This window comes from Lathyrus oleraceus, chromosome 7 (genome assembly GCF_024323335.1).
Source record: "Lathyrus oleraceus cultivar Zhongwan6 chromosome 7, CAAS_Psat_ZW6_1.0, whole genome shotgun sequence".
In the NCBI taxonomy this organism is placed as follows: domain Eukaryota; kingdom Viridiplantae; phylum Streptophyta; class Magnoliopsida; order Fabales; family Fabaceae; genus Lathyrus; species Lathyrus oleraceus.
The window spans coordinates 176,124,156-176,149,859 of record NC_066585.1 but is presented as its reverse complement, the minus strand read 5'-3'; the positions used below and the strand labels follow the sequence as shown (position 1 = coordinate 176,149,859).

Sequence of the window (25,704 nt, the reverse complement as noted above, 5' to 3'; positions counted from 1 at the left end):
TCCATTTTGAAAGGTGGTGAGTTTGGAAATTTTTTAGAAAAAATTGTTATTTTAGATTTTTTTTATAAAAAAATAATGGTTATTTTAAAAAAAATCGAGTAAAGGGGTACTCTAGCCCATAAAAACGGAAAAGTCTGGAAATACATCCGCTTAAGACAGCTCACGGAAGAAGTAAACCAATCAAAAATAAATACCAGGAAAAGGAGAACCATATTCAAAGTACAATCATCTCCAACAAAGAAAAATGACAGATTTAATCAAATCATCTACTTTGAAGTCCTTACTGAGTAAAAACTAGTTGTAAAACAATACTATCTTGTAATAATAATAATAGGTTGTATGGTATAACTATTTTTTAGGGTCAATGCAAATTATTAGTTCTCTTATATATTTTCTATAGGCTTAATCCATTATTTTCATTCTTTCACAAAATTGTTCCTTTCGTTTTAAAATCATCTAGTTTTGGTCCATGTCTCATTTTTTAGAACTCAAAAATAGTGAGATGACATGTTTTATGTTATGTGACATATAACATAATGATGTAAACTTATTTAAATAGATTAGTTATCTACATATTATTAATCAAATTGCAAAAATAAATAATTGATGAAAAAAATTTAGAGGATATTTTTTGCAATTTCTTTGATATTGATAATTTAATTTTATTAGATCATATGTCACACTATTTGAAACACGCCTAATTACTATTTCTGAGTTGAAAAATATGAAGGAAGAAGCAAAATTAAGACATATTAAAATGAGAGAATAGATTGAATTTTCTTTTTTAAATAATCATGTTTTTAAATTTTTTTACAAAATATACCAAAGTAATTAGGTTTCAAACAAAAAAAATTCATCCATAAGAGGAGGCACCACAACAACACATACATTCATATTTTGAACTAAGGCATCATAGGGTATGTCGCATGCATTCATGTGATGTCACTGCTGTAACACCCCTTTTTCTATCCCAAGTGATTTAGCATATAATCAGAGTAAATAAGCACGCATATAAAGAAAAGGGCGTCACATCGACGTTTTCGAAACTTAAAACTTTCAAAAACCAACAATACACCTGGTCATTCAAAATAACACATTTCACTCATCATGAATATTCAAGCAATATGCGTTCGCAGCGGAAAGTAAAGAATACTCATGTATTTCATAAAATGATCCATGTCCCATACCATGATCATCTCTCAATAATCACTTCAAATAAAATAAAACAATTAATGACATAAAGAATATCCAAATAAGTCACGAGTTCAATCACTACAACAAACAAGACCTTAGACAGCGCTTTTTTTAGCCTTAGACAGCGCTTTAAAGCGCTGTCTAAACCTCCGCTACTAAAGGTTTAGACAGCGCTTTTTTAAATCTTAAAAGCGCTGTCTAAGCCCCCCCCCCCCTTAGACAGCGCTTTGGCCAAAAGCGCTTTATAAGACCCTCTTATTTTAAAATTTGTAGGTATACCTTAGACAGCGCTTTTGAAAAGCGCTGTCTAAGCCCCACCCCCTTAGACAGCGCTTTGGCCAAAAGCGCTTTCTAAGACCCTCCTATTTTAATTTTTTTAGGTATACCTTAGACAGCGCTTTTCAAAAAGCGTTGTCTAAGCCCCCCCCCTTAGACAGCGTTTTTGCCTAAAGCGCTTTCTAATCCCCCCCTTAGACAGCGCTTTTTACAAAAGCGCTGTCTAAGGTATACGAAAATTTTTGAAGCTTTTGTTTTAAACCACATTTTTTCCAGGTTTATAAACCAGAATTTCTACCTGTTTTCAACCAGATTTTGACAGACAATTATCACATTTTATATATGCCATTTTGGCCTTTTTTCTACCAATTTTTGGCTAACAAATATATATATATACCAATTCAAACCAATTTTGCCTTAAATGTATCAAAATATATACAAATTTATGTACACATTTACAAGTCATAACATATACTACAAATGTACACATTAATTACACAAATTTATGAACAAACATTGAGCTTTATCATGAATTGACACCACTCCTCTTTGATTTCGTCCACTTGATCCTTTGTATAAAATGCACACTTGAATTCATCAAAGTACTACATAATAATATAACATATTTTGAATTAATTCCAACTATTTAATTATATGAGATATGTGTAAATATAAAAATAACTCATAAGTTAGAAATACATACATCGGTGGGAATCTTTAATCGGCCCAAAGCAAGAGTATCTCGCATAAACCTCAACATGAAATACCCGTAATCTATTTGATTACGTTGTTGAGGACACTACATATGAAAAAAAAATATGGATTATAAATCCTAAGTTTTATCAAGTGTCATCACTAATATAATAAAAAATGTGGTAATTAAAAATATACCGCCACTTTAATCCATGTAATGGAGTTGGCGCCCCTCCTTGAGGTTTGGATATCTCGTTGGGCCCGAAAAGCTTGTAGGACGCTAATAAAATAAAAATGAAGCAATTAGAACAATTCACATAAACTAAGAAAAATTTTGAACATTCTCACTTACGTGTCAATTAGGACCTTCATATCCGGGTATGTTGTCCAATCATTTCCTAACGAGTCAAGATAATACACAATTTCTCGGCTAGGATTGATTGCGAGCAACAACCAATGTCCACTGTAATGATTAGGCAAATGTTAGATGGTAACTTGGAAAATAATTATAATAGATGAATTTAGAATGAAATGCTAACCCGGTATTAAACGGTATAAAAAACAACTTCTCCGCATCTTTATTGTCCATGAGGATCCGAAGAACGTACTCCGTCACGGTATCCGGTCTACTTAAGATTAAACCTAAGTTGACGGTCGCGGGTGCTAAGAATCCGAATGACACGTCCAAACCATTGGGGCGCATCAATTTGTCATACAAAAACCTAATATAAAAACATCATTAACACCTCTTTTGAAACATAAAGTAAACCGGATTAACATAAAGTAAACATCATTAACATAAGTTGTTTAATTAATAAAACAAAGTAGACCGGATTTACCTAATATATGTATTGACAACGGTGACGCCGATTTCTTCATGACTAAAAACTTGCATGAAGTCTTCATTACCAATCATTTGGTCGTAATCAAAGCCGAAAATCCCTACCTCCATATGTACAGTCCGAACACCTCCGGTCGGTATATCGGTCATCTCTAGAAATGTCCTGAGGCACGACCTATACTTGGTGGTAGGTTTTTTCCTAGCTACGGTCTTCTTAGCACCAGAACTTTTTACCCGTGCGGAGGCGTTGCTAACCTCCTTTTTTGTTGTGCGGAGGCATTGCTAACCTCATTTTCTTGAAGCTACATGTCATATAAATAGTTAGATCAAATTAAGAATGTAACAACTTCCATGAATATATGTCATATAATTGTATATTACCTCTTTTCTTGAAACCGTGGACTCGGTATGCCGTGGAATCGCATTATCTTTTGATTCGGATTTTGTGGGAGTCTATTTAACATAACCAAGAAAAATATGTAAGTAAAATTTTAAGCATAAATTTTAAACTTTGAATATACACATTAAATTTAACATAAGTTTTAAGCATACCTCATATCCTACGCATATGAGGTTTGTCGGCCATGCAACAAACGAACCTACTGCTTCGTGCACCGTTGTTGCATCCGAATCATCGCTAGGATATGGTAATGCTGCATTCGGCTCAACTGCAATATCAACTGATACCTTCAAACATCCAGCAGGGAGCTCTCTAGTGTGGAGTAATACTCCGCTAACGTTATGCACTTTTCCCTTGCCAACCATCCGATAGTATGGTGACGACAAATACAGCTGACAATGGGAAATGCCCTAAAACCAATAATAACAAGAAATCGTTAATGTGTATATATGTCAAATACATAATTTAAGCAAATAGTTCAATTTAAGACAATTATATGTAATTACCTCTGGAATGTTCGGCTGAAAGGTACAGTTGATACTGTCTTTGTCCGAAGCGTCTCTGTATACTGTTGAGGCGCTAGCCTCTCTTTCTCTCCTCAATGCATCAAGCTCAGCTTGCATGGCTTCCAATCTTGCATGAAGCTCCCGATTACTAGGAGCCTTTCCTTTTTTAATACTCAGGGAGGTCGGAGTGACTCCAAATCCCTTACCCCTCACCCGACCAGAATACTCAGGGACATCTAATGCCCGACTAAGTATGCCCTTAGTATCATCGGGAGATAAAGACTGAGATAGCTCCTCCTGAAAAATCAGATGAATACCGTATACTTGTCAAATATTTGTGTATAAAAATGTTATTCAATTAATGAAAAAATGTTATACTTACACATTTCTGGTATACGTGTAAAACTTCTTCTTGAGGAACTCCAGATTTGCTCACACGGGCTTCCTTCCACAAAACATGTGCAGGAAGAGATGTTTCTGAACTTTCCTCCTTCTGCAGCTACACATTAAGTCATACAATTTGATCAGATAAAACTAATATATGATGAACAAATTTGTTATCGCAATTTATAAATACTTACCATGGATTGTTCTAAGCGTCCATATCCGACACGTCCTTTTCGGTACGGATATGCGGGACTTGATGCTCTTTCCCGATTTGTAGCACTTATTCTTTGAAAAACCGGGTCTTGTCTTTTGGATTTGAAAGCTTCCCATTCTTCAGCCGATATCAAACTTTCATATTTTTTAGGAAGCTCCGCATCCACAAAATTACCATCCGCATCCTTAAGGAACTTGGATGATAAAAATGTCCGAAACCCTCTTAGAAGCTTTCCGGCCAATTTCATACAAAAACCTCTTCTTTCTTCTTCGATGTTAAAACATCGCTAAGAAAAACATACAGATTGATAGTTAGTATCAGTAATTGAAAAAACATAATTGATACCGTATAATTAAGGGCCAAATGATTGTACCTTTATCTCACTCCAAATTTTTTGTTTGGACTCATTCAGCTCTTTGTTTCTCCAATCATCACATGTAATGGGAATTTCATTCCTTACTAGTGCACCGATAAAACTAGTTAAGGTATGCCCATTAGGTTCTATAAGTTGTCCCTGGTTGTTCCAATAGACATCTAGTATGATGCCTCGAGATCTTCTTTGGACCACCCTTCTCATTACTGTGATGCCTCTTCGAATTTCTTCTTCCGCGGATACTTTTTTACTAACTTCCTCATGTTGGTCATCAGCCATGTCTAACCTGTAATAAACCAAGGAAACCATCAAATATCAAATATAACTTATAATCAAAGCAATTGAAAACAAAAAAATAAAGAAATCATGCATTATCAGATATAACTTATAATCAAAGCAATTGAAAACAAAAATATAATGAAATCATGCATTATCACATATAACTTATAATCAAAACAATTAAAAAAAAAATAAAGAAACCATGGATAATTTACCTAAGTCACTAACATCTCTTTCTTTTCTTTGTTGGAATATTAATCACTTGTTTCTTAGCAATGCGTACAGATGAATTGATCCAAATTCCCTCATTATGATCGTTTCTTATATATGACTCATCCGGTATAAGATCCTCAACTTCATCATTTCTATTCAACTCATTCCGTCTAATGCATGACTCATTCTCAACATCAATATCACATTGATCGACACCGCTATCATCAGTCACTTTGTTAGAGAAAAGCACTATAGACCATTTTGTACTCTTCGGGTCATTCACATAGAACACTTGTTTAGCTTGAGATGCTAGAATAAAAGGTTCATCTTTGTACCCCACCCTAGTAAGATCAACTTGCAAAAATCCATACTTATCCATTCGTATGCCACTACTATTCACCCACTTGCAACCAAAGATGGGAATCTGAAACTTCTCGTAATCAAACACCCAAATGTGCTCAATAACTCCAAAATATGACAAATTTGCATATTTGGGGTTTAAGTCCTTCATACTTGATATATGCATTGCTTCAGCTAGCACGGTGACACCACTATTTTGCATAGTACTCTTATCATCTTGTTCTTTGGTATAAAATGTGTATCCATTAATTGAATATGCGCTATGAGAAAACAGATGCAAACTTGGACAATATGCCAAACATCTCAACCTTTCTGTTACCGAAGAAGGATCTGAAGAGCGCTTCAAATAAATATGATCCTTCAACCATTGTATGAAACTTTGATTGTGCTCTATAACTATCCAATTTTCATTTCTGTTCGGATTTAACCTTCGGAGTACATCCTTGTGCATTTCAACATATGGCTCAACCTCATTATTATTGTGCAGAACATACAAATGAACTTGATCCCGTTCATCCCTTGATATTGTCACAATTTTATTCCCAATTAATTTTTTACCTTCCATTTTGTCGAAAATCTGAGCTCTGGGGAGTCCAATCGATTGAACGTTAGACAAATATTCAGTACAAAACTCAACAGCTTCTTCAACAATGTATCGTTCAACAATACAACCCTCTGGTCGACTTCGGGATTTCACGTACCCTTTTAATATTTTCATATACCGTTCAGCAGGGTACATCCATCTCATATAAGCTGGTCCACACAACTGTGTCTCTTTCACAAGATGAACAACTAAATGAACCATTATGTCAAAAAAAGACGGAGGAAAATACATTTCAAGCTCACACAAGGTAATTACAATCTCTTTTTGTAGTGTTGGTAAGATCTCGGGATCGATCACCTTACTACAAATTGACCTAAAGAAAAAACACAATTTAGTTATGGCACTTCTTACTTTTTCTGGCAAAATAGAACGTATACCTATCGGTAGAAAATGTTCCATTATAACATGGCAATCATGTTGTCGCATTACGCGAAAAACCGGCGGGAAAACAAGAACAACAGAGCCGCCACCGTGCGTTATTTATCCCAAAAGAGGGAAAGGAAACGCTCAGAGTAAACCTAGAAAAAGCATGGTCTCGCGACCAAAGAGAATGGGATCGGGAGTCGGTTATGCGAAGGGAAGGTATTAGCACCCCTACGCATCCGTCGTACTCGACGGGATCCACGCACAATAGGAAGGAAAATGGTTGCTAAAACACTGCTCACACGCGTACAGATACTGGCTGAAAGAGACACAAGAAACAAACAAGACTGACTCGGCAGGATATCGCATCCTGGGCCTACTTAGTCATAGACATCAGAGTCAAAGTAGTTCGACTGGGGGAAAACAACACATGCTCGCTAGAATGTCGCATCCTATGCATACGTATCTCCTTTGGACGAGGGAGAATCAGAGCATTCGTAGCTCGGCTAACACGCACACAAACAAACACAGGCAACGGCAAACGTGGAGCCTGAATGCCAATCACTGGACTTACATCAGCATCCGAACCAAACACACGCAAAGAGGCAAACGTGGAGCCCGACTGCCAATCACTGGACTTACGTCAGCATCCGAACCAAACAACACACACTGGAACCCGAATGCCACTCGATGGACTTACATCAGCTTCCAAGCACACAACAAAAAGAAGGGTTTCGATTGCAACTAGGGCAAGAGAAAGGGGAGGTCTCAATCGCAACGAGGGCGAGAGAAAAGAATTAGTGTTAGTTGTTAGTCAAACTCGACAAGACATCGCATCTCGTGCCTACGTATCTCATCTGGACATGAGAATCAGAGTTGCCGTAGTTCGGCTAAACTATTCCTGTTGGTTTGTGTTTTTTAAGTGGACGACGTCACTACGCAATCTACCGGATGCTCGACCTTTGGAGACTTACTCACCTGTAGTAGAAGGAGTTAACGTATCCTTAAGAGGGGATAATGTTTGTTTGTGTTTTAGGAAAGCTCAAGCAAGAAAGGAAGTCCTATACGAAGGAACCGTGCTACCTTAATTGACATGCAAACGAGACTACGCGGAGTCTAGCAAACCTAGGGGATACAATCACACCACACAAACATATACAGCATGAAATAAACACACCAACAAGGGGCTCAAACATCAAGGCTAGGCTTTAGTCGAGGGGTCATATCAACCTCGACAAACAAGCCTCTGTATCGGGGTAAGGTTAGCTCTTAACCTTGCCATTGAGGGGCTAAGGTGAAGCTGATGAAAGGTGAGTGAAGATTAGACTTCACAGCTCTTATCCCTGACCAGGGAGAGCTTCAGACAAAGGAGCGTGGGTCCAGAATGGAGGGACCCTTCTACGCTCAAGACTCTGACTCGATTGTGCAACAGCACAAGATCTTGGGTTTGTGTCCCAATGCATCAACACACAGCCGTGTGAGCAGGGGGACGACTCAACAGAATAGTGGGGGATAGATTGCATATCCCTTTGATCCACCAATTGCCTCATGGAGGTCTTTACCTGCTTGGCACAAATGTAAACAACCACAAACATCGCCTCTTAAGGAGGACTTCAGACAGTTGCCTGGCCAAGTAACAGGCCAGGTCTTCCAGACTACATGGAGAATAGAAGTCCTACCTCAAGTGGTTTAAAAACCAAGCAGCAGCAAGCGAGTTCTTAAAGAACTGTAAGCGACTAAATGTACCTGAAATCAATCAAGTATCATCAGTACTCAGACAAACCAACAATAAACAGCAAATGTCAATCTATACAGACAACACAAGTTAATGCACACAAGTGTAAGCTATAAGCTCAAGCTCAAGCATCAATCCCTACAAAACAAAGACATGTTAGTGGACAACATCAAACAAATTCAATTTTCAATTTCCATTTCTCTCCTTAAGCCTTTTGCACTTTTAACCTGAAAATCCAAACCAAATGTGAGAAACTAGACCACTAGGCCAAGCCTAGGGTCCAAAAGGGATAAAAAATTCTAAAAAGCAAGTAATATTCACCCAAAATCACATTAAAACAATTCAAAAGCAAATGCAATTGATCCCATGCTCATATCATTCACCATATTCATTTTATGCACCATTTAACATCAATCATGCAATTTACAACTTCAATTGACCAAACAGAACTATCTCACTCAAAAGCATACCAAAACCATTCAATTAATTCCACAAAAATTCACACATAAACAGGACACATTCAAGGTATAGCATGTCAATTTTCAGCTCAATTGGACAAAAGAAAGTATGTCAATGAAAATCAAGAAGTCCAGAAACATTTATACAAGCCAATTCAAGGCCTCCACATAAGCATCATCTTCAATAATTCATAAAACAGTGATATCACATGGGAAATTAATGGGACCAAAGCCAAATGGAAGCTACACATATTAGGAACCACTCCACCAAATTTCATTATCATAGGATTAGGGATGAGGATTTAGCAACATATGTAAAATTGTCACACAAACAAAGCCCTAAAATTGCTAAACAGCAATCAAAAATCCTAATCAAATAGAAAACGGATCAATTAAATCCACAAAAATTCATGTTGAAAGTTAACATATACATTGTATCTCATGCAAAAAATCAGAGCCATAGGCCTAATGGAAGCATGGTAAATTAATTTATGAACTCAGCATGGCATAGTGTGACACATATTGTCACACTCAAATTGAATAAATCATATCTACCAATCCAGAGGTCCAAAAATCACAAATGATACATGAAAATCTCCAGGAATGTGTCAAGAATCATCATATGAAATTTCATTAATTTTGGATGAAGTATGATTATTTGGTGATCAAAATGGTGAAACATACAATTATTGCACACATGTCAAAGATCAATATACCATTCCAAAATTTTACCAGGCACAACTTATACTACTATGCCTAAAAAAAGTAGATAAAATTTGGAAACTAACAAAAAAAATCCCACCTAATTTGGACTAATATTGAATTTTATGTGAATTTTTTAAGTTTGTTAAATTTGTTGAATATTTATTAAATGGTTATACGAATTACTTTGGATTAATTGAATAATTATTAAATGTTATAACAATAGCAGTAGCAGTAACGTTCCAAAGCCAAGCCAACATGCAGGTTCCTCATTTATTACGTGTCAGCGCGCTATTGGACCTTCCTGGGCGGTAAACAAGATTAAAAAATTTCCAAGCATGAAAACGGATCAACATCACTACTTTTCCAGATTTTCTTGTTCATCAGCGTGTTCATCGCGAGCTTCAACTCCAGGTACGGTCGCGAGAAATTTTGCACCAAACGACACAAGCCTTATACCGTTGGAAAGGTCTAAACACGTACATTCCAAATATGCAAACGAAAATGTCCAGAAACTCGTGTACAAAGCGAATCGAACGAAAAAAGTTTTTGCATCCAAACTTTAATTTGTGATATCTCTCTCAAATCTTGACGAAACTTAATTCTACAAATTGCACTACATTCTACAATCAAAGATCTACACATATCATATCTCAATTTGGCAAACGGTTAGATTCGAATTCCAACCTTGTTCGATGGCGGTTGATGAATTTGTGCTTGTTTCGCTTCGATTCTCGAAAACAGGTGAAGAATGTTGATTAGGAAGATGATTGGTACAGCTTTGGTAGCTCAACAATACTCCAGGAGCTCGAATTCTTGATTTGCCATTGATGAGCAATCTTGGACAGTTGGAGTTTTTGATGGTTTTGAGCTCCAATTGATGCAAACAGTCCTTGATCAACACCTGCAAATGAGAACTACACCACGAATTTGCGAGAAAATTGATGAATTATTGATGAATTTGGAAAAAAATGTGCAAGTTCAAAGTGAAAAAAGTGAGAGAATTGAGAGAGTTTTTTGTGATTTTCTGTTTGGATCTTGAAAAGTGATTAGTGTTAGTGCAATACAGTTATAATTAACTATTTATACCAATGCTTAATCCCAAAATTAATCCCAATTAGCAAAAATGGAAGGTTTAGTGTTAATGTGTAATTTTCAAGTGTGTGGCCAAAATGCCCTTCCTTAATGCAGCTCATTTTCTGTCCAAATTTGGTTCCAACAGGTCACAAATGACATTTAGAAATTGTTGCAAAAAGTCCCATGCCAAAATTCCAAATATTTTGAAAGTTGGACCATTTTGCCCTTGGTTTTTAATTAGTGCACTTGAAAAATGGCCTTTTTATGTGAATGCTTTTGGCAAAAAGTGGTGATGGATTATGAAAGTACACATTAAATGTGATTTGCTCAAAGAGAAACCATCCAATTTGGCCACTCCATGTGAGAGTTATGCCACTTTGATTTCGGGCATTTTTGGAAAATGACTGGACCATATCTTGCTAACCACACATGGGAATTTCAAGTTCTTTGACTTTTTGGAATGGTGAGATCAAGATCTTCAACTTTCATGTTGGACAAAATTCTATTTGAAGCTTGTATGATGAAGTTATTTTGAGGAGAAAAAATTTCCGTTTTGGGCAGTTGAAATTACAGGTCGCCTGCCATTTTAGGAAACTTCTTGTCTGACCTCCAATTCTTCAACCTTGGTCTTTGATATGTCAAATGAGACTTGTATGGACATGAATTAAGCCTTTCAAACCATCTCACACCTTCCAATCCATAAAATCAGGCATAGTTGACCGCAGTTGACTTTTTATGGTTTCTGAAGAAATTCAGCTGGACTGTTGAGCTTTGATCATCCAATCTTTGGCCAAATCACTTCAAAATGATCCTTAGACCATATGAGCTTGATAAATCCACCCTAGGGCTTTGTCTCAATGAAAATAGCACATGCTTGCTTGTTTGACTGATTCTCCTGATCAGTTTGACCCAATCGGTCAGCTGAGCTTGCACTTGGGCAAATGGACAATGCAATGTTATGCAGTGGCCTATGTTATGCTATGACCTAATATGAAATGAATGCACAAAAGGGTAGGGTGCAAATTTGAGGTGCTACACATGTGTCTTCAAATTCTTCAACTTGAGGTCTTTCATAGAAACAAGTCTTCTGATATCAGATGAGTATCCTTCTGGAACCTTAACTTTACTCAGAGACTTACACAATTTTTTTTTCTCCTTTCTAGATAAAGTAAAAGCAGCAGGTGGTAGATATGTTCGTCTTCCTTTCTTCACGGGTGCTAATTCAGTTCTCATTCCCATTTTTAACATGTCCTCCCTTGCTTTAAGGCCATCCTTAGACTTGCCTTTTATATTGAGTAATGTACCGATAACACTTTCAAATACGTTTTTTTCAATATGCATAACATCGAGAAAATGTCTCACGTACAAAGACTTCCAATATGGCAATTCAAAAAATATCGACCTTTTCTTCCACCCACCTTTCACAATCTTATGTGCAAAAGGCTTGCCAAACTCAGTACGCACATCTTTCACCTTTTCAAAAACTTGTTCACCTGACAATGCGGGTGGAGCTCTACGATGTTCGGTGTCTCCATTGAATGCTTTTCTCCACCCACGGTAGTGATGTTTAGAATGTAAGAATCTACGATGACCGAGAAACACATTCTTCTGGCAAAGTTCCAATCGAATCGTATCGGTTCCGTCTTCACAAACAGGACACGCACGTTGACCTTTAATGCTATACCCAGATAGATTCCCGTATGCTGGAAAATCATTAATTGTGCCAAACAACATCGCCCTTAAATTGAAACTTTCTTTCCTATATCCATCATAAACCTCCACACCGTTCTCCCACAAAATCTTTAAATCTTCGATCAGAGGTGTCAAGTATACGTCTATGTCATTCCCTGGTTGTTTAGGCCCAGAGATTAACATAGATAACATCATGTACTTACGCTTCATACATAGCCACGGAGGTAGGTTATAAATCATAAGAATCACAGGCCATGTGGTATGTGAGATACTTTGAAGACCATGTGGGTTCATTCCATCAGTAGATAATGCCAATCGAAGGTTTCTTGCTTCTGATCCAAACTCAGGATAATCATTATCAATCTTCGACCACTGTGGTGAATCAGCCGGATGCCGATACTTTCCATCAACAATTCTTTCATCTGCATGCCAAGTAAGATGTCTTGCATCGGTTTCACTACGAAACATGCGCCTAAATCTCGGAATTATCGGAAAATACCATAAGACTTTTGCGGGAGATAATCTTTTCTTATATCGAGACAAACCGCATTTAGGGCACTCAGTTAACATTGCATATTCGTTACGAAACAAAATGCAATCGTTAGGACAAGCATGTATCTTATCATAGCTCATGCCAATAGAGCACAACATTTTTTTTGCCTCATCGGTTCGATTAGGAAGAACATTATCATCCGGTAGCATTTATCTCATAAGGGCCAACAACTCTGTGTAACTTTTATCCGACCATCCATTGCCCGCCTTTAAGTTGTACAACTTTAATACCGCAGAAAGTCTTGAGAATTTAGTGCAACCTTTGTACAACGGTTTCTCTGCATCGCTTACCATCCTCTCAAACATTTCAGGACAATCATGAAGATCTTCTTCCAGTGCTTCTACAATCTCTTCAACTCGATCACAATCGTATGTTTCCGTGTCTTTGTCGTATGAAGCATAGGTCGTATTACTTTTTCCACTCGATTCAACATTCTCGTTAATTTTCTCACCATGAAATATCCAACACTGATAACTTTGATCAATTCCATGCCTCAGCAAATGCGATTTCAATCCATGTGCGTCAACCTTACCAATATAACAACAAAGCAAGCAAGGACAATGCATTCATCTGGGGTTTTCAGCGTGTTGAACAGCATACTTAACGAATTCCGCAACCCCACTCTCGTACTCTTTGGTCATTCGATCGGCACAGATCCATGTTTTATCCATGGTTTTCCTACTTATTAAAGTAAACAATTAATCCAGACGAAAATACATAACTAAGGTAGTATCTCTGAATATCCTAACAATTATAAAGTTCAATTCATTTTAAACTTCAAAAACCTATACATAACCAATGTTAATATAAACTTCAATAACGTATCCGATACGCCAATATACCACCTTTAATTACCTCATCACTTTCATTTTTTATATTACAAGAATCAAACTTTTTCTATTACAATATACCTATAACTATACCTATAACACGTTAATTTTTCTATAACTAACTTTAATTTTCTATTACAACATTATTACTTATCAAACATAACAACTTTAATTACCTCATCACTTTCATTTTTTCTATTACAAGAATCAAACTTTTTCTTCCATTACTTTTCTCTTATCAACATTATTCTATTATCAACATTTTTCTATTATCAACATTATTACTTATCAAACATAACAACAACAATGTACCTTATGAACTCAGTTTTTACAAACTCAGTTTTCTAATCAAACATAACAACAACAATGTACCTTATTGTTTTCCTTACAAACATCAACATTTTTCTATTGTCAACTTCTAAACTCAGTTTTTATGAATCAAAACAACTTCAACAAGAATAATACACTAAACTCAGTCAACAAGATTATGCACATTCTCAATATTAGTAAACTACCGCAAGATTATAAACATTCTCAACAAGATTATAAACATTCTCAACATTCTCAACAAGATTATACAGTAGAAACGAAGAAATGAAGAAATATTGAAGAACATACCGCAAGAAATGAAGAACAGTAGAAACGAAAAACGAAGTCAACACCCAAATGTCGAGACACGTACGATTCTTCAAACACGTTCAATGATTGAAACCGAAAAATGGAAGTGTATTCGTGTTCGCTGTTATGGTTTTCGCTGATAGGGTTTCAACGTTCGTAGGAGGGAAAACAATTGAACAGAGAACGAAAATTGAAATGGAGTCTGAAATTTTATTTTAATTAGACCTTAGACAGCGCTTTTGTGGAAAGCGCTTTCTAAGGTATGCCTTAGACAGCGCTTTCCAAAAGCGCTTTCTAAACCCCCCTTAGACAGCGCTTTTGGTTTTAATTTTTTTTTTAATTTAAAGACTTTAGACAGCGCTTTATCAAAAGCGCTGACTAAGGTCTATATTTAAAAGCGCTTTCTAAAAGCGCTGTCTAAGGGGGGGTCTTAGACAGCGCTTTTAGAAAGCGCTGTCTAAGACCCCCCCTTAGACAGCGCTTTCATTATTTTTTTGGAACATTTTCCGTGTTTTATTTTAATTTTAACCTTAGACAGCGCTTTCTTTTAAAAGCGCTGTCTAAGATGCGCTGTTAAAAGTCATTTTTGGCGTAGTGAATACCACTAATCTACCCAGTGTTACATGACCAGAGCATTGACTCATTACTTAATTTCAAACTAAATACGGAAACTCTCCAGCTAATCTTGAGCGAGCTACCGTCCACCTACTCCAGCAATACTACTCTGTAGTATCTGCACGATACCCATGTAAAGGTAACATTCAAACAGAAAGGGTGAGAATTCAAATCACTATGAAATAGCATAATAAGGCACAATGAATTAAAACACAATTTAAGAATTCATCACACTTTGTATTATTATATCAATGATATTAACAGACAAGCATTCCACATATTCCAAATGTACATCACACACTCACATCAATACATGCATTCAATGATCACATAACTATAGACGACTCCATGCAAGACAATGTGACTCCATGCATGTGGTACCTCAACGTGAACTTAAAGTTTCACCGCTTTCCGATTCAATATCTAGAATCCAAGCCACGCTTCCGATCCGGACAAGACCAAAGCCCTACGTCTGTTTCCAATGAAGGATCACCGCTTAATACTACGCCTAATCCCAATTAAGGATTAACGTCTGCTACGTCTGTTTCCAATGAAGGATCACCGCTTAATACTACGCCTGATTCCAATTGAGATTCAACGTCTGCTCATGTGAACCCAAAGTTTCACCACTTCCACAATAAAGTCAACCATGCTATGAATGAATGCACACATACCAACACATATGCAATTAAGACCTTCTATACCATCTTAACATCCCACATATCACCATGACTCACAATTGCTACATATACACATCCATAACAACACATCAATTACGATTACATATGCACATCCATAACCATAAATCATGCACAATTCAATAATGGTATACATACACATCCATACAATATATTATTCACTAATATAGGCCAATCATCAAATATGTACACATATATTTCATTCCAAAACACACACAATATTTAAATATCAATTTTTCCCTTTTCAAACAGTGTTAACCGGTTAACGCCCTGGGTTAATCGGTTAACGCAAAACAGAATGCGCTTCTTGGCAATTTTTAACAGTGTTAATCGGTTAACGCAAGACAGAATTCAAATTTTTCAATATTATAACAGTGTTAACCGGTTAACGCCCTGGGTTAACCGGTTAACGCAAAACAGAAAGCTGTTCCTGCACTAACACGAAAACAGAATGCAGATTTCCCCGCATTTTTCATCGTTGGAGGACTTCCGGACCTCCGATTTCGATTTCGTAAAAAGCTACACGTTCAGAAAATTATGACTCATCCAATTATATATTCATTCACAGTTTTAGCATAATTTAATCATCACAATTCAAGAGTATTTATCAAGACCTAATAATTCCAACCATGCCAATTAAGGATTTCAACCTAAATCATGTTCCTACCCATTGACCCAATCATACTAACCCACAATGATAAGGATTTCCCCCCTTACCTTGTCAATTTAATGGAAACCTTGACTCCTCTCGCTATTCCTCTCCTCTTTCTCTATTGCCTTCAGTGCTCAAGTGAATTCTAATTCTCACTTCCTTCACTCTTACTATTTATAATAGTATTCTAGTTGGGCTTAAATCATCTAATTTACTCACTAGGCCCAATAATACCTAATATTTAAATACCTCTATTTAAATTTAAATATTAACCACTCACTATGCAACCAAGTTAATTAATTAATTCAATTATTTAATTATTTCTCATATCCACTAGATAATGAATTAATACACCAATTAGTTAATTAACACTCCACATAATTAAATTAAAATTATAATAATAATAGTATAATAATTAAATACTAAAAAAATGAATTGTTACAACTCTCCCCCACTTAAAAGATTTTCGTCCTCGAAAATTTACCTCAAACGAACAACTCCGGATATGATTCCCTCATCTTATCCTCGAGTTCCCACGTAATATTTCCATTTGCGACTCCGCCCCATATCACTTTTACCAAAGCAATCTCCTTACCACGAAGCTTATTCACTTCTCGATCTTCAATCCGCACAGGTGATGTATCAACCGTCAAATTATCCCGTACTTGCACATCATCTAACGAAACAACATGCGATGGATCCGCAATGTACTTCCTCAATTGAGACACATGGAATACATCATGAAGATTAGAAAGTGACGGTGGTAATGCAATCCGATATGCCACTTCACCTATCCTCTCGGAAATCTGATAAGGACCAATGAAACGCGGCGTCAACTTACGCAACTTCAAAGCTCTACCAACACCCGTTATTGGCGTAACTCGAAGAAACACATGCTCGTCTTTCTCAAACTCGAGAGCTTTCCTCCTCATATCATGATAACTCTTTTGACGACTCTGAGAAGCCTTCATCTTCCCTTGAATCATCTTAATCTTATCTGTAGTCTCTTGAATCAACTCGGGTCCAACCACAACACTCTCTCCCGATTCGTACCAACATAAAGGAGTTCTACACCTTCTGCCATAAAGAGCCTCAAACGGTGCCATTCCAATACTCGAATGGAAACTGTTATTATATGTAAACTCGATTAAAGGCAAGAAACTATCCCAATTTCCTCCTTGTTCCAAAACATAAGACCTCAAAAGATCTTCAAGTGACTGAATAGTCCTCTCCGTTTGACCATCAGTTTGCGGATGATATGCCGAACTCAAATGCAACTTCGTACCCAAAGCACTTTGCAAACCTTCCCAAAATCTCGAAGTGAACCTCGGATCTCTATTCGAAACAATACTCGACGGTATCCCATGCAAACACACAATTCTCTCGACGTACAACTTAGCAAGTCTCTCCATCGAATAATCCATTCTCATTGGAATAAAATGAGCACACTTCGTCAGTCTGTCCACAACGACCCAAATCTCCTCACAATTACTCGATGTTCTTGGTAATCCCGAAACAAAATCCATAGAGATACTATCCCACTTCCACTCGGGAATAGATAACGATTGCATCAAACCAGACGGCTTTTGATGTTCAATCTTTGACTTTTGACAAGTCAAACATGAATACACAAATTCCGCTACATCCTTCTTCATACCTTGCCACCAAAACATCTTCCTCAAGTCTTGATACATCTTAGTAGCACCAGGATGAATACTCAGACCACTTCTATGCCCTTCCTCAAGAATCCTCTTTCTCAAATCCATGCCATCCGGAACACACACTCGATCACGACACCTCATGATACCATTCTCATCAATCCAAAAGTCACCACCTTTACCTTGGTTAATCAATGTCATAACATCGACTAACTTCAAATCTGACCTCTGACCTTCTCTAATCTCGTCAAGAATGTCACACGTAAGCTTCAACATCCCAAGCTTAACACACGAAGACGTCGCTTCACAAACCAAACTCAAATCCCTAAATTGCTCCAACAATTCAAACCCTCGCATCATCAACATAGACATATGTAATGACTTCCTACTCAATGCATCGGCTACAACATTCGCCTTCCCAGGATGATAATTCAAACCAAAATCATAATCCTTCAAGAATTCCAACCATCTCCTTTGCCTCATATTCAATTCTTTCTGATCGAACAAGTACTTCAAACTCTTGTGATCGCTAAACACATCAAACCTCGATCCAAATAAGTAATGTCTCCAAAGCTTCAACACAAACACAACGGCGGCCAACTCTAAATCATGCGTCGGATAATTCTTCTCATGAACCTTGAGTTGCCTTGAAGCATAAGCTACCACTTGCCCCTTTTGCATCAGAACACCTCCCAAACCCAACAAAGAAGCATCGCAATACACCACGAAGGTTTCTAACGGATCCGGTAAAATCAAAATAGGAGTCGTAGCCAATCTTCTCTTAAGCTCTTGAAAATTCGCTTCACACTGCGAAGTCCAAATGAAAGCTTGGCCCTTCCTAGCCAACTGCGTCAACGGTAACGATAACTTAGAAAATCCCTCAATGAACTTCCTATAATAACCAGCCAAACCAAGGAATCTTCGAATCTCAGCAACAGACTTAGGAGCTTCCCACTGAGATACAGCTTCGATCTTCGTAGGTTCCACAGAAATTCCACCGCTCGAAATCACATGTCCAAGAAAACTTACTTCACTCAACCAAAATTCACATTTAGAGAGTTTAGCAAACAACTTCCTCTCTTTCAACACCAATAACACAACCTTCAAATGCTCTGCATGATCCTCTTCGCCCTTGGAATAAATCAATATATCATCGATGAACACAACTACAAACTTATCCAGATAATCATGAAAGATTCTATTCATATACTCCATAAATACACCAGGTGCACTCGTCACCCCAAAAGGCATCACGGAGTACTCGTAGTGACCGTACCTTGTCCTAAAAGCAGTCTTCTGAATATCCTCAGCCTTTACACGAATCTGATGATACCCAGACCTCAAATCAATTTTGCTAAACACACAAGCTCCAACCAGCTGATCCATCAGATCGTCAATCCTCGGAAGTGGATACTTGTTCTTAATCATCACTTTATTCAGTTGTCTATAATCAACACATAATCTCATAGAACCTTCTTTCTTCTTGACCAATAGCACAGGTGCACCCCACAGCGACACACTAGGACGAATAAACTTCTTCTCGAGTAAGTCTTTAAGTTGACTCTTCAAATCTTTCAACTCAGAAGCGAACATTCGATAGGGAGCCATCGATACAGGACTAGTTCCAGGAACTAAATCAATCGAAGACTCAACCTCTCGTTCCGGCGGTAAATCACTTATATCTTCCGGAAATACCTCCGCAAATTCACAAACTATTGGCAGTTCTTCGATCGTCCTCTTCTCCCGAATATCCAAAGTTACCAACAACATAAACAACTCGGCACCATCTTGCACCGATTCATCAACTTGCTTAGCAGACACACACCAATCTTCCTTAGCACCAACCTCAGGAAAAATAACCGTTTTCTCGAAACAGTTGATATACACCCGGTTAACTTTTAACCAATTCATACCCAAAATCACGTCGAGTTGCTCTAACGGAAGACAAACTAAATCAATTCCAAAATCCCTACCAAATATACTCAACGGACAATTCAAACACACATAGGAAGTAGAAACAGAACCCATAGCAGGTGTATCAATAATCATACTTCTACGCATATCAGATAATATGAGATTCAGCCTCTTAGTACAATCCAAAGAAATGAAAGAATGTGTTGCACCGGTATCAATAATGGCAATCAAAGGTGTACCATTAATAAAGCACGTACCTTGGATTAGTCTATCATCGGTAATGGTCTCCGCACCAGACAATGCAAACACCTTTCCCTTCACTTGCTCCTTCTTCGGCTTATCACATTGCGAACTAATGTGACCTTTCTCACCACAGTTGAAACAAGTTACGTTCGAACCAACCCTACACTGGTTTGCTCTATGACCAATCCTGCCACAATTGAAACACTTCCCAGAATCTCTACTACACTCCGTAGCACGATGGCCTTCCACACCACATTTGAAGCACTTAAGTGGAATAGAAGATACTCCCCCACTTGGCTTCTTGCCAACACTAGATTGTCTCCTCTTGTCATCATATGGTTTTCCCCGATCTTGGTTTTTCCCCTTCATACTCTTGTAGACAGAAGCACTCTCCCTACTATCCTCGTCATAAATCCGGCTCTTGTTAACCAACTCCGTAAAACGAGTAATCTGTTGGTAACCAATGGCCTTCTTGATATCATGTCTCAAGCCATTCACAAACTTCAAACATTTAGATCTCTCAGCATTAGTAGTATTGTAATGAGGACAATACTTGATAAGCTCCTGAAATCTAGCAGCATAATCAGCAACGATACCATTTCCTTGCTTCAATTCAAGGAACTCGACCTCTTTCTTCCCACGACAATCTTCTGGGAAATAGTTCTCCAAGAAGGTATCACGGAAAAGAGTCCAAGTAACTTCAATGTTGTCTTCTTCGAACCTCTGAAGAGTGTTATTCCACCAATCTTCAGCTTCCTTCTCAAGCATATGGGTACCAAACTGCACTTTCTGAGCATCAGTACAGTTCATGACTCTGAAGATCTTCTCAATTGCTTTTAGCCAAGCTTGAGCTTTCTCAGGTGCATGCTCACCCTCAAAGATAGGAGGATTGTTCCGCTGGAATCTCCCCAAAGCACGGAACTCATCATCATCTCCCTTTTGGTTACCGGCATTCGCATTCGCTTGATGGGCATTCGCTTGATGGATCTGACCCATGGATTCAGCCAGCATCCTCAGCGCCTCAGCAATGGCATCGTCATTCCTGCCTGCAACCATTGTCCTGAACAACCCGAAACATCAAACAAACAGTATCGATCGTGTCAGATACACAATCAAATACCACGGAAAACCTACTACTATTGACCAACTGGTCGACCATGCTCTGATACCACTAATGTAACACCCATTTTTCTATCCCAAATTATTTAGCATATAATCAGAGTAAATAAGCACGCATATAAAGAAAAGGGCGTCACATCGACGTTTTCGAAACTTAAAACTTTCAAAAACCAACAATACACCTGGTCATTCAAAATAACACATTTCACTCATCATGAATATTCAAGCAATATGCGTTCGCAGCGGAAAGTAAAGAATACTCATGTATTTCATAAAATGATCCATGTCCCATACCATGATCATCTCTCAATAATCACTTCAAATAAAATAAAACAATTAATGACATAAAGCATATCCAAATAAGTCACGAGTTCAATACCACTAATCTACCCAGTGTTACATGACCAGAGCATTGACTCATTACTTAATTTCAAACTAAATACGGAAACTCTCCAGCTAATCTTGAGCGAGCTACCGTCCACCTACTCCAGCAATACTACTCTGTAGTATCTGCACGATACCCATGTAAAGGTAACATTCAAACAGAAAGGGTGAGAATTCAAATCATTATGAAATAGCATAATAAGGCACAATGAATTAAAACACAATTTAAGAATTCATCACACTTTGTATTATTATATCAAAGATATTAACAGACAAGCATTCCACATATTCCAAATGTACATCACACACTCACATCAATACATGCATTCAATGATCACATAACTATAGACGACTCCATGCAAGACAATGTGACTCCATGCATGTGGTACCTCAACGTGAACTCAAAGTTTCACCGCTTTCCGATTCAATATCTAGAATCCAAGTCACGCTTCCGATCCGGACAAGACCAAAGCCCTACGTCTGTTTCCAATGAAGGATCACCGCTTAATACTACGCCTAATCCCAATTAAGGATTAACGTCTGCTACGTCTGTTTCCAATGAAGGATCACCGCTTAATACTACGCCTGATTCCAATTGAGAATCAACGTCTGCTCATGTGAACCCACAGTTTCACCACTTCCACAATGAAGTCAACCATGCTATGAATGAATGCACACATACCAACACATATGCAATTAAGACTGTAGGTGCTTAATTGGCTGCATTATATGGTAAAACACTAACTAGTTACTAATGTCTTGACTGATGTCATGACATGGTATGTTTATGTGACTACATTGTAGGTTAAAATATCTAACTGTACTCTGATGTCTTGACTGATGTCATGACACACTTGAGTAGTCACTGCAGGATTAGCTAATACAGGATTTATTGAATGTCAAACTGGAGACTGTGACATTCATCTCTGTCAGCAGCTACTGAGGAATAGAACAGTTGGTGTTCTGTTAGAGCTCAGTATTCTTTTGCAGTCTGGTTATCAAGGAAGAACCAGACCTTGCAGAAGGCCTACTGTATGAATGTCAAACTAGATGTTATGGCATTCATCATGGACAGTATATACTGAACATTAGACAGAGTAGTGTTCTGCTATACTTCAGCATGTTACTTAGTCTGTTCTTCAAGAGAATAACAGAACTAACTTAAGGCCAAATGTGTAAATGTTAAATTGGACACTTTGACATTTATTAATGTAAGTTGTTACTGTAGTATGGTCATTTTGATCATGTACAGGTCAGCAAAATTGTACAGTCTGTTTTCTGGAAAAACAGACTCAGCATATGGACCTTGATGTCAAGTTGAATGTCGTGACATTCATTCCTGACAGCATATGCTATATTGTAGGTTGTTCAGTTTTCTGTTTCAGCTTTTCTTGGGCTATTCTTCAGGAAGTCAACAGCTTAGAGAAAAACCAGGAAATCAACAACCAAGTTACATTTAATGAACCTAACAAATAGCCTATTTGTTAGTAACCTAAATGTTGAATTTATGGGAACTCGTGTGACCTTAAATTCAGGAGAATACAGGTGCAAAAGCCCAGGTACTGCAATATAAAAAGGAAGGCGTTCCTTCATTCAGTTTCGGGGATTTTGAGGCGTGAAGATTTTGTGTGTCCATCATACTTCACTGCTGTATTTTTGTGAGTCTTGTATTAGACGTATCTTGTAAGCCAAGCCATTATCAAGTAGATGATTGCTGTGGCATAGGGTGTTCATTGAGTTGTAAGTGTTGTGTCGCTCAAAGCTTTTAAGCGTGAGTGTTGTGTATCTTGATTAAAGCTGTGAAGCACAATCAAGAGTTGTTTGAAGTGTGACTTCAACGTGTCTTTAATATTGATTAAAGGTAGTAATCACTGAGGTGATTGAGGGGGAGTGAGTAGGAACTCTGATCTTAGTGTAAGATTGAAATTGCATTGGGTAGGGATTAAGTGATAAGTTGTAAACGGGTGAGTTTAGCTTTGAATTGATACTACTAATAGTGGATTTCCTCCCTGGCTTGGTAGCCCCCAGATGTAGGTCATGTTGGACTGAACTGGGTAAACAATTACTTGTGTTATTTACTGCACTTACGTTTAAGTTCTGCATAATCCCTGTCTGTGCAGAATTGGATGTCATAACAACCCGTGTGACATCCAAAGTCTGATAACTAGAATTTCAATTGGCATCAGAGCAGGCACCCTGCCTGTGATTTTCTGGGTGAGATCTAGGGAAGTTACTTTCTAGTACCATGGACAAGGATATAGGACACTCAAATATACCACCCATGTTGGATGGCTCTAATTATGATGACTGGAAGCCTCGTATGATAGCCTTCTTAAGGTCTCTAGATAGCAAAGTCTGGAGAGCCGTCAACAAAGGATGGGAACATCCAATGAGGACAGGTGAAGATGGAGTCAGTGTGCAGATTCCTGAAGAAGAGTGGGACAAGGAGCAAGAGGCATTAGCTCTTGGAAATTCCATGGCATTGAATGCATTGTTCAATGGAATCAGTAAGAACATCTTCAGGCTGGTGCACCACTGTGAACTAGCTAAGGAAGTTTGGGATACCCTCAAGGCAACTCATGAAGGTACTTCCAAGGTGAAGATGTCCAAACTTCAGATGCTGACCACCAAGTTTGAAAATCTGAGGATGAAAGAAGATGAGACTATTCATGACTTTCACATGAATATTCTTGAAATTGCAAACACCTCTGGTGGACTAGGTGAGAAAATGGCTGAAGAGAAACTTGTAAGAAAGATTCTCAGGTCCTTGCCTAAGAGATTTGCTATGAAGGTCACAGCCATAGAGGAGGCGCAGGACATCTGCAATATGAAGGTGGATGAGCTCATTGGCTCTCTCCAAACCTTTGAAATGGGCTTGTGTGAGAATGCTGAAAAGAAGAACAAAAACATAGCTTTTGTATCCAATGCTGAAGAGGAGTCAGAAGCAGGATATACTGAAGGTGATGAAAGTATATCAGAAGCTTTAGCCATGCTTGGGAGACAGTTCAACAAGTTCGTGAAGAAGATTGATCAAAGAGGGAGACCTAATGTCAAAAACATCCCGTCTGACATCGGGAAAAGATCAACTTCTGAAGAAAAGTTCAACCAAGGCAAGGGAATCCAATGTCATGGTTGTGAAGGTTATGGACACGTCAGAGCTGAATGTCCTACTTATCTCAAGATGCAAAAGAAGGGGCTAACTATCACATGGTCTGAAGGAGATTCTGAAAGTGAATCTGAAGGAGAATCTGCCAAGCATGTCACTGCACTAACCAGTGTTTGTGCCTCTGATGATGACTCAAGTGCAGATGAACTGACCTTTGATGAACTTGCTGCAGCCTATAAGAAGCTGTGTACCACCAGTGCAGAAGTCCGTGCACAAGGAGAAAAGCAGAAGAAAATCATCCAGGAACTGGAAGATGAGAGACAGAAGCATCTGACAGCCATAGAGGGTCTAAATGGTGAGATAGCCTTGCTGACCTCCAAGCTGAACCAGATGACTAAATCCATCAGAATGATGAACAAGGGAACTGACACCTTGGAAGAAATTCTAAAGGTGGGACAGAAGTCTGGAACCAAATCTGGCCTAGGATTTGGGAAAAGATCCTCAGCTGAACACAAACGCCCAAAGGCTAAAGTTCAAAAGTTCAAGCGGAAGTCAAAGCCAATGTCTCAACATCAGGGAACTAGGATGAATGATCATCAGAAGAGGAAATACCAGGAGTGGAGGTGTCACCACTGTGGTAGGCTTGGACATATCAAAGCCTTCTGCTACTGGATTCATGGTTTTCCTAACCAAGCCTCGCATGTCCGACCTAAGCATAAGACATACAAGCGCTATGTCCCCAGCCAGAGGCAACAATGGTATGCTAGGTTAGCACACACAACTCTAAGGGCTTCTACCAGAGAAGACTGGTACTTTGACAGTGGATGCTCAAGACATATGACTGGTATGGAAAATCTACTGGTGGATATTCAACCTCACACTACCAGCTATGTGACCTTTGGTGACGGTTCCAAAGGAAAAATAAAAGGTGTGGGCAAGCTGGACTG

General features: G+C 38.0%; 1 protein-coding gene across 2 annotated transcripts; it reads right to left on the bottom strand.

The window, feature by feature from the left end:
- Positions 1-1,892: 1,892 nt before the first annotated feature.
- LOC127107490 (uncharacterized) lies at positions 1,893-10,638 on the bottom strand. 2 transcript variants are annotated; one of them, XM_051044775.1, is made up of 14 exons: positions 10,286-10,638; positions 8,383-8,449; positions 4,885-5,170; positions 4,492-4,797; positions 4,293-4,409; positions 3,911-4,207; positions 3,557-3,814; positions 3,386-3,457; positions 3,003-3,306; positions 2,703-2,885; positions 2,516-2,626; positions 2,362-2,443; positions 2,174-2,269; positions 1,893-2,075 (listed from the first exon to the last, which is right to left on the bottom strand). In XM_051044775.1, the coding sequence occupies exons 3-9, from the start codon at positions 5,161-5,163 to the stop codon at positions 3,235-3,237; spliced, it is 1,401 nt and encodes a 466-aa protein (XP_050900732.1). In that variant the 5' UTR covers positions 5,164-5,170; positions 8,383-8,449; positions 10,286-10,638; the 3' UTR covers positions 1,893-2,075; positions 2,174-2,269; positions 2,362-2,443; positions 2,516-2,626; positions 2,703-2,885; positions 3,003-3,234. The 2 variants fall into 2 exon arrangements, with proteins under 2 accessions (XP_050900732.1, XP_050900731.1); XM_051044774.1 differs by lacking the exons at positions 8,383-8,449; positions 10,286-10,638 and adding an exon at positions 5,379-6,170.
- Between the last annotated feature and the right edge of the window lie 15,066 nt (positions 10,639-25,704).